Source organism: Toxorhynchites rutilus, chromosome 2 (assembly GCF_029784135.1).
Source record: "Toxorhynchites rutilus septentrionalis strain SRP chromosome 2, ASM2978413v1, whole genome shotgun sequence".
In the NCBI taxonomy this organism is placed as follows: Eukaryota; Metazoa; Arthropoda; class Insecta; order Diptera; family Culicidae; genus Toxorhynchites; species Toxorhynchites rutilus.
In genome coordinates this window covers 146,188,294-146,198,707 of record NC_073745.1, presented here as the reverse complement: position 1 = coordinate 146,198,707, position 10,414 = coordinate 146,188,294, and the positions used below count along the sequence as shown (strand labels likewise).

At 39.5% G+C, this 10,414-nt stretch overlaps 1 protein-coding gene across 1 annotated transcript; it reads left to right on the top strand.

Annotated features, from left to right (window-relative positions):
- Positions 1-7,271: 7,271 nt before the first annotated feature.
- Positions 7,272-9,002, top strand: LOC129768556 (nuclear inhibitor of protein phosphatase 1). The gene is made up of 6 exons (XM_055770284.1): positions 7,272-7,451; positions 7,512-7,944; positions 8,000-8,080; positions 8,141-8,306; positions 8,361-8,630; positions 8,691-9,002. The coding sequence occupies exons 1-6, from the start codon at positions 7,423-7,425 to the stop codon at positions 8,792-8,794; spliced, it is 1,083 nt and encodes a 360-aa protein (XP_055626259.1). The 5' UTR covers positions 7,272-7,422; the 3' UTR covers positions 8,795-9,002.
- The last annotated feature ends 1,412 nt before the right edge of the window (positions 9,003-10,414 follow it).

Sequence of the window (10,414 nt, the reverse complement as noted above, 5' to 3'; positions counted from 1 at the left end):
CATCGATGTCGCTATTCCACTGAACCAGAATCTGGAGGAAACCCACGGTCGCAAAATCTGCAAGTACCGACCATTGGCCGTGGAGCTCAAGGAACTGTGGGGGCTAAGGGAGGTCCCAAGAATTGTTCCAGTCGTTCTCTCTGGAACTGGAATTATCCCGAAGACACTTCTGGAAGCGCTAAAGGTGTTGAACATCGAGAAGGAATTGGCCGGCATCCAAAAGTCGGTCATCCTTAGCACCTGCGCGATTGTCCGACAATTCCTCGGTCAGGACTAAAACAGCACGAGCATGCAGATACGTGCATTCCGCAGAGCCTAGTCCCCCTTTGGCATTCAGAAGCCCGGGGGCAGGTGAAAATTCTGGCTAGGTTCGCCTAGTTAAGAAGTGAGATAAGTCTGCCAAAAAAAAAGAGGGCTGACTCATTAGTAAAGGTGCAATTGAAGGCGATATTTATCAGCGTCAAATCGCCTTCAATGAATTTTATTCTTTAGTCCGCAAAAATACCATAGTTAACTGGCAACGCAAATGGAACGAAGATGAATTGGGCCGGTGGCCCCACTCGATTATCCCTAAGGTTAGCCTCAAACCATGGTTCAAAAGTCTGGACTTGAGTCGGAACTTTATTCGCACCTTCTCCCGACTCATGTCCAATCACTGTTCGTTAGACGCACTACTCTTTCGTATTAATCTTGCCGACAACAATCTTTTCGATAAACTTTTACTTAGTCGCGGCAATACATATACACACTCTTTACAGATACACGGGCCAAAGGTTGTGCAGTCCACTGATCATTCAACAAGAGCCAAAGGTTGTACCGCTCATGACAACTCTACATGAACTGATGATTGCGCCGGTTAGTGACCATTCTATCCTGGATTCCTCGAGTCGAGAAAGACGCACCACGCTAGATATGAGTTACAGACTAGGGGGGCGTTGCTGATTAAGGGTCAGCTGCATTCTAATAGGAAGTATCCCGTGTCGGGCACACGTACAGAGCATTGGAGACAGCAACATCCGAATTACGAAAACACTTGTAATACTAACCTCGAGCCAACCGCGAGTAATCGGTTACATATTACTAACATAGATAATTAGAAAAATTGTCAAAGTATTGAACTCCCGGCCCCGTGAGGCTAACGCCATATGAGCGTTTTCCAAAATATAAAAATACATATTTTGGAAAAAAAAAATCTTTGTGTTTGTGGCCAAGGTTACCACGACATCGAGCACGTTGTTTGGTCGTGCGAGCTGTATCTTGTCGCCAGATCGAATTTAGAAGACACCCTTCAGGCCCGAGGAAGGCAGCCCATGGTGCCGGTGAGAGACGTGTTGGCTCGGTTAGACCTTGATTACATGTCCCAAATATATGTATTCCTTAAAGCTATCGATCTTCGTGTGTGATTGTCCTTATACCCTTAGTTTTTCCTTTCCCTTTTCCTTTGTGAGAGATCGGATCCCTTCTTAAGAATAAGATGAAATGTAAATACATATTAGATATAAGATAGGTTTAAGAATTGAGTGTGATGAGTGTGATTGAGAGTGTGAGTGTGATCATTGTCAACATATTCTCATTTCCTTTTCCTGAAGCAAATATGTCACCCTTCTAAACTCGAGTCGAACGCGAGTAATCGGTTTCCTATATTATTAACATTAGAATTAAGAAAAAATGTATATATACTAGAAGCAATACAGTAAGGAGTTCGGCTCCTTTAAACCTATGTAACTGAGCCTGTAAAAATAAACGATTTAAATAAAAAAAAAATATATAAGACCGGCCATTTGAACTTAATTGCTGTGTTCCAGGCGCGAAGCATTCAAAAACCAAAATTCTAGCGTTTCATATCTATAGAACCAGATTGAAAAATTTTCACTTCTTTACTAAATTAACGTCAATTTCACATGAATTACAATAAGTTTCATATTCGTAAATCATGTTTAGTTCTCGATCAGTTCACATAACCCATTCGGGGTAGTTTCGACCTATTCAAACCACTGCCCAATTCTCTTAAGCGCAAGAACTGTGACTTTTTGGATAGTATAAAAACACAATGATATTTTTCTGACGAAAGATTATGGAACAAACCGGTAGAAAACATATATTTAAGTTGTTCCTTAAAACCGGCGCGAGTTTTCTGACCAGGTGGTATGGTTGGTCCGATTGGTTTTAGGAAAATTTTCTCGATTACCTTATAACGTGTTCCAAATATTAATCCACCTTCGCGATTGGAGTTCTATAACAAAATAAACAATATTACTTCTCAAGGTACCTAAAGAAAATTTCTGCCGCATGAGATTTTCGGAATATCGTTTCGTCGAATAGTATATAATATGTGTTCAAAAAATCACACCACTTACCTCAGTGAATCCTGATTCTTACCTCTCCCCACTAACAACTATCCCTCCCACGTTGTTCGCAAGGGAACCACGCTATAGAGGCGACCTATCTGGCCATCGGGCGGCGAATATCATATTAATATTCCTTCCCTTCCCCTGGTGACTGTAAGTACGTGGCCGGTGAATTGACCATTTAAAGCTCGAATTACCGAAACTTGCACAATGAGAATGGTCTGCTATTCCCTAGCGTCATTCGATGTGTCCTTTGTGCAATTTCGCTGGTTCTGGTCAATCACGTAGAGCAACTACGAATTGTACAGTCTACCCTCAAGCTCAAGCTGTAGAGGCGGGGTGTATCATTGTTGCAAAGATGATACCAAATACCATTACCAATTCCAAACTTATTTCAATGGAATGATGAATCTGAAGATCAGCTAAGTGAATGGGTGACTGATTAGTGACCAATTTCAGAGCCCATTCACTTTGAGTTTGAGCGACAATCACACTACGAAACCTTTTCATAACTTGAACAGCGTGCTGACAATATTACTATAGCAACCATATCATCGTGACTTTTCGAGCCAGCAATGATGTTGGAAAATTGAATTCCTCGCAGAGAATGATGCAGCTTGTTTGAGAGTTACAATGTAGAACGGATCGACAAATATGTGGGCGAAGCTATCGAATACACTTACTGTAGCATTTTTAGATTATCGACTAGCGTGAATTAGAAGAAATTGTGCTTTGCGATCTTGGAACGCTGGTAAAACGGAAGTTTCACGCAAACGAGTGTGAAGCAATTCCCTGCAGACCATTTCGTAAATTCATAACGAAATGACTGAACAACTTTAAGATGCAGGATTTCCAGAGACAGTTATAGAATTTTTTTACGCACAAAAACTAGCCGAAGACAACATAAATGGAATTCAGAAGAAACTGAAGAGCGATACAAAAAACTTCCCCGATAATGTTGAAGTCTTCAGGGCCCGAAATATTCGAAGGTGAAAAATGAAGACCGTAGCTTCGCTTCAACCAGAACTGTTTCGGTAGTCGCCGTCAACGAAAAGTGAATTGACTAGAAAATGAATTGACTAGCGTTGATTAGCGAGAATGACTGATGAACTAGTCCAGTCACTGGTTATTCTAACTGACGCGACTAATGATCACAAATCTGCCTCTTCGTTCAACTGACTTCAATCCACATTTCTACCCCCCTAGGAACGAAATTGTTACCCGCGTACGCAATGTTATTTTTACGTCCATATAAAGGGTAACGAAAACTTGATTTAAGATGCAAAAAAGTAGTTACCCCATTAATGGACGTTTACTGTCTACCCATCGTGAACTCAAACCAACGAACTTAGACAGTTATGAGGTACGCTATAAAGGTCCTCGCGTTAGTATTAGTAAATAGCGTGCAAAATAGCGCGCACACATACTGCACGCTATTTTATACGTGTGAGTAATTTTCGTGTACGATAGAAAAAAATCTAGCTCATCTGTAGCGTATGTCAAACCACGTTGAACTCAAACTTCAGTCAGATAGTCTACTGACTATCCTCATTTGACTATGACTATGCCTGTAGTGTATCCGCCATACCTTATGAATGCAACATTGTACACCTTCTCAAGGAAGAGTTAACACATGCTCACCTATGAAGAAGTGACTTTGCTCTTCTAGTGACAGACAGTGGTGGACGACAGCGATTCAACGCGAGATGGAAAATGAAAGGTGGGAAGATTTTTTAAATCTGTGACGTCACAGATTTTGTTCATGTATGTTACTTTTCTTATAATAATCCACTACATAAGAAAAGTGTTGTTATTAAAAGTTAAAATAAGCAAATGAAATGAACGAACTAGTTTTTTTTTCCTAAATCAATGCTAGCGTTCAAAATCATAAGGGCCCGACATTTTAACAGAAACTTGAAATTCAGTTATTTCAATTCAATTTTACTTCTCGTTACGTCGACCAAAAACGTAAACGAACGAAGTCAGAGTCAAACAATCTTTTGTGCCTTTGACGAATAAACATTTGACAGTGCATGGGAATAAGTTTGCAAGTTTTTTTTCATGTGAAATAAACTTGAAAAATAAATTTAATAGACTCCGTATGACTTAGACTGAGACGAAAAGTTTTCCGCTTGCGTCTTAGTTTTAGACGACTGAAGTTTTCAGCACCCTAATTGTTAAAAAAATAATTACAATTTTTGACAAAAGTCAAACTTCCATGAAGTTGCTCTAGAATCCAAACATAGTAGGCATTAGAATACTATTTCTGAAATCAAAAGAAAAAACTAAACATTTTAGTTCGTGATATGTTCTGTTTTTTTTTTTTCATAATGCGAGAAATATGATTTGGAAATCTGTAATTAGCTTCTGTATATCCTCTTTCAACGTTATTCGTTGACACATTCAATTTTGTACCATTCGAGTAACTGACTGGTATGCCTGGTATGTGAACTTCCTATCTTCCTGGCTACTAACACAATCAAAGTTCAACACAACCAAAACCCGTGAATCTTCCCACCTTCTATTCTTCATCTCGGATTCAACGTACGTGCTAGCATAGAACGGACGTATTTCGACAGCACGGAACCCATACGATGGAACGATATCCGGAGGCCATTGGAACAGATTCGGCAATGCCGGGCCCTGGAACAATTCGCTACTATGGCGTTGTGCACCAATGACATAACGCTAAAAAATACGGATTTTGTACCCCCTCTCTCCCTAATACTTATGACAGTCATACTCCGAAAATCGTATGGATGTCACCATATACAGAGCTAAAACCATGCAAGCAACTCGGTACAGTCGCTGTATCTGTACCGACCTGTTTCACCGTTGTATATGGCTACAGCTTGTCAATTCAGCACCAAAATCAGCGCCATTGACGGATAGTGATGGATGGCATGAACAAACCGAATCAGAACACTTAGTAAACATTTGTTTATCGACTTTCCTTTGAAATAATAATTTAGATTGGAAAATTGTTTGTTCTGTTTGATAACTTAGGCGCTAAATAAAATACTTCATCATTGAAATATGCAGTGGAAAATGTTTAAACTTCTGATTGTCAGTTTTACTAGAGGTACAATGTACCACCAAATTATGTGTGCAATGGTATGATGCAGTGTTTGCCAAATGATCCACTCATTGAAAAAATCGCTTTCGTTCGTTCAAATATGATCTTTCAGGAAACATTTCCCCCAGCGGTATTCTATTATTGTTATGTGCTGCAAATCACGACACAAAAGAGAACGAGACAACTCTGCATCGGCTCGCACTTCATTGCACACCAGCATGCAAGCAAAGCTATCATATACGCTTTCAGTGCAGAAAGCTTATTTTCTTCTTTGCCTCTAACATATGCATACCGACCTCTCCATGCATCATGAAACAGCAGGATCATACGGACAACGCAAAGCGAAAGATTCATATTCAGCTAATGTAGCAGATCCTGATTTTTAAGTCTCAGAGAGTGCAAACTATATGATTATTTAGCTCGATAGAGGCTAAGGCAAGGGTAGTCAGATTATATTTTCCATTTTTAACGCCGTTATCCCTTTTTTTTTTTTATCTTCGCTTATTTTTCGTCGGCCTATTTCCGCCACTTTTAGTGCCAATCACCGACATCAGGGAGGCGACTCCACCTGTTCCTACCTATCAGACTCAACAACTCATGAGCCGGGCCAACTTCTTTTACTTCCGCTCCGAAGGAAGACGTAACCAGAGATTTTTCGCCTCAGAAAATCCCAACGACGCCAGCTGGGATTGAACCCAGGCCGATCGGATTGTGAGGCTGTTACGCTAACCATACAACCACTGGCGCCGTCACCGCTATCCCTTGAAATGTGTATATTCATATAGACCGCATAGTTTTACTAGCAACACCGCTCCAGTGAGAAGCAAAAACTCTCGCGTTTTATCTCTTTTCCCAATCGCTGCTCTCCGCAAATGGTGACGTAATGATGACGTAATTTTTCTTGTATCATTTATTGCTTTACACTTGTCTGTGCAGTGGGTTTCGCTATAGTAAAATGAGACGATATATGCGGTTCAACCTTGTATGCAGGCTTCGAAAATAGTGTGCCATGTTTGATACAACTCGAATATGCAAACAACAGTCTTCGTTCCTCTCTTAGTTTAATCACTAAATGTTACAAAAGTGATTGCTGACATTCATACAAGTATCTGAATGATCCTCTCATATTTGGTTATATGTTCGTGAGAGTTTACTTGCATGACACATTGTGTATCATTTGATTTTGATCGAAATCCAAACACTGGTATGATGATATCTGCACAACGCTGTACACGTACAATGCTAGTACAGCTGTATGTCTATCCCTGGTATATGGTAAAGCAAGACATACCCATAAAACATTACAAGTAACATAATCTCGACCCGTGAATACTTCATTCTCTGAACGTCATCACATCTAAATATTCAAAAATATTCAATTCAACATACAAAAAATATCTTAAAGTAGTCCTACGCCAGTCATGATGGTACGGAAGCAATTTTCTCGTTTTTGAACAACAACAGAAAATAGAAAATAGAAATGAAATAAAATTCAAACGCAATTCAATTATTTTCTTGTATTTTTTTCCAAAAGAAATCAGGAATATCCACGTGGACAAAAGGTGACGGGTATAAGAAATGTCTACGCTTGTCCACGGAGGGAGAGTGGGGTGTCTGAATTTCAAGCAAAATGCACTTGAAAAAAAACATTTCATTGGCTCCGTATGAGCCAGCTCGGTATTACTGTATTATTGATATTTATTAATTTACGTAATTACGGTATTTAATAATTTCATTTTGGTAATTACTTTTCTGAGTGTAAAGTTCCAGTAGAAAATATATAATCTGGTGCTGAGAGTATCAACGCACCATTGTGAAGGCCAATTTATTTTTATTTCAGACGTCATATTTTGATTAAAGCAAAATAGATCATTTTAGCGTATCCCAATTATTATTATTTTAATCACTTGAATTTGCGACTCGGCTTCTGTAATCAAATAATGTAGTTGAATTTACTATTGTTTGAAAACAAAATTTTCCAAACCACAACAAGCAGAAATGTCCAATCACTACGATATTCCTTCATGGTCTGTCTTAAAGCTAATATGCAACTACAACTGCTAACCATTTTTTTATTTTCCATCTAGGGCTGGTAAACCACCTACCGGTCTGCATTTGGATGTAATGAAAGATGACAAGTTAATTCAAAAATTCATGATTGACGAGAAGAAATGCTACCTGTTCGGACGCAATCCTCAGATGAATGATTTCTGTATTGATCACGCGTCTTGCTCCCGTGTGCATGCTGCATTTGTTTATCACAAACATCTAAACATAGCTTATCTGGTAGACTTGGGATCAACACATGGTACCTATATTGGATCGGTACGATTGGAAGCCCATAAGCCGACACAACTACTGATAAATTCCTCGTTTCACTTTGGAGCCTCCACAAGGCATTACATGCTGAGAGAACGACCGACGGTTGGCTCTAGGTCCAATATAATGGAGGATATCCCCATGATGGACACTAGCGATGGAACATATTTGGGATTACCCGAGAGCCAGACGGAACTTGATGTGAGTACCTTTGGAACAGTGCACAAACATCCAATTTGTTGGCTTTTCCTTTCAGAATTTAACGGAGTATAATACCGCTCACAATCGGCGCATTTCGATGCTGGCAATTACTGATGAGACCAGTACGTTTAAAAAGGTATTTATACTGTGAATGTACCATTTTAAGCTTTATGGTCACTGTTCAATTGTCCGCAAGAACATGAAAAACAAGCGCAAACGTAAAGGGGTTCAATTCAACGAGGATGAAATCGTCATCAACCCTGAAGACATCGATCCAAGCATAGGACGTTTCCGGAATCTTATTCAATCCACTGTCGTTCCGGTTGCTGCTAAACGGACGAAACTTGATATCAATACCATGGGTAATTAAATAAATAACAAGTAAATGGTTCACAAATTTTGTTTTTTTCATGTAGGTCTCTCAACATCATCCTCAAGCAAATCGATGCAGCATCCGCATAATTTAGTACCCAGTTTGTACCACGGAATCGATGACCAGTCTGTCGACTGTCGGAATAACGCTGCTGGTGGTCATGGATTCAGCTTTGATATGGACACTACTCCAAGTGGGCTAACTACAAAATTGGGCATTATTTTGCCAAATCCTGCACCGGATGTTAATCCTATCACAGCTAGCACTGCTATGTTGCCACCACCGGTTTACAACAGTGTTGCTCCTAAGACTGGTAACTCCATATTTCAAAGAAATGATGAATTCTTCATACGATTTTATATTTGAATTTCAGTAAAAATTGTCGACAAACAAGAGGCATCAGATGAACCTAAAAAGAAGAAATACGCCAAGGAACAATGGCCTGGCAGAAAGCCACTTGGTTTGGGTGGGTTCTAAATTGATGGAATAGAAAGCTGATGAAGCGAAAAGCTAGTTGCACGAATCAGTTTGACGGATATTACACCAGAAGCTATTTATGGAAACTTTATGTTACGGATGATAACCTTATAGATAGAATAGTATTGATTTGATACTGGGAAGTACAGTTTGAATAAATTTACTTCACCGTACAATATTCGAATAAACATAGCTGTATCATTCACCACGAGGCAGTATTTCCATTCTCATTCATACTACACATACACGAAAAATGGTCAAATCTCATCGATGTTTTGCGGTTCACTTTATTTTATTGCACAAAGGTCCAGAAGGTGCATTCAACTGGAAATTAGCATTTGTAGCTCGACAGTTATTTTCTAGACAAAAACTATTTTCGACAAAGTTGTTACATATAATAGAGCGCTCATTTATGTTATCAAAAATAGGGTAACCAAAATTGTCGATGAAATAAAAATATAACTTTCTTATCTTTATAGATAGAGGTAAACATGGTTCGACAATATTGTAGTTCCATTTATTTGAGACAATTGCAGGGAGCGTATTTTTTGGGAAGAAATATCAATAACTTTGAGTAAAGTTGAGCTATTGACAAGTTCTGCATCGCAAAATTTTGTATTAGTAAGTTTTAAAAGTCTTTCGAAGACAGTTTGTGTGTAGAATTTGAAATATAAAAGTTAGAGCAGTTTTTTTCATGGTGACCCTAACGCAACTTAGAAAAAGGCGCTATATCAGTTATTTCAAAAGATAGAAAAAAAATGTGTTCTACAAATATATCTCAAATAACTGGGACTATAACATGGTCGAACCATGTTTACCGCTATCTATAATTTTTTTTTTTCATTCTTTATTTGAAAGGTTTTCAGCCTCCTGGGCTGGTTCGCCTCTTTATCGGCGGCATTGCCGCAAGGTTTCGTTGGGAACAGATTGCACATAAAATTATCACATAAAAATTGGACGTAAAAATTAAACACATATAAATCCTTTTGCGAGATATGACTTAACAAAAAACTTGCTGTTTGCTTGTTGGACCAGATGGCATGGATGTCCTCGGACCATGGCTCCAGGCCAGTGGAGAGGAAGCCGTGCCGTTGAAGATGCCGACGTGTTCTTATTCCCCTTCATCGTGGAGGGGAAGGAACAAGGATCTTCTTGACTGATCCATTGTACAGACGCTAGATCTTAAAAAATAGTTCGGCATCTTTTAGGTAGCAGACAAGCGCTGCTACTCTTGCTGGATCGTCCTTCAAGATGTCTCTTACACTCCCGCTGATTCCATGCAGGTTACGCAGATCATCGAATTTCGGGCAACCACACAAGAAGTGCTCGACGGAGTTGTGGATTTGGCAGAGGTCGCAGAGTAGATGGAAGGGTCCTCTATTAAATCCGTGTGAGACCGAGCAGAGACCGGTCCTCAATCTGGACAGGATTCGTTGTTCTCTCATTCCTTTAACATTTAACATCGTTGTTCTCTCATTCCGTGACAATCGTGCCCTTGACTTTTCTGAGGAACTGCCCCCTCTCTGCAAACCACCTTTAGGTCCAAAAGGTGCGGAAAGAGTTGGTGATCCACAACTTCACATCGTCAAGCGGCACATCCCGAGTGAATAACAGTCTGGT

What these genes read in the sequence shown, in the direction of transcription:
- LOC129768556 (XM_055770284.1), top strand. Translation starts at nt 7,423, where the DNA reads ATGTCCAATCACTACGATATTCCTTCATG. An exon ending in CACTACGATATTCCTTCATG is followed by an intron (nt 7,452 to 7,511) that starts GTCTGTCTTAAA and finishes TTTTCCATCTAG; the next exon opens with GGCTGGTAAACCACCTACCG. An exon ending in AGACCAGTACGTTTAAAAAG is followed by an intron (nt 8,081 to 8,140) that starts GTATTTATACTG and finishes ATTGTCCGCAAG; the next exon opens with AACATGAAAAACAAGCGCAA.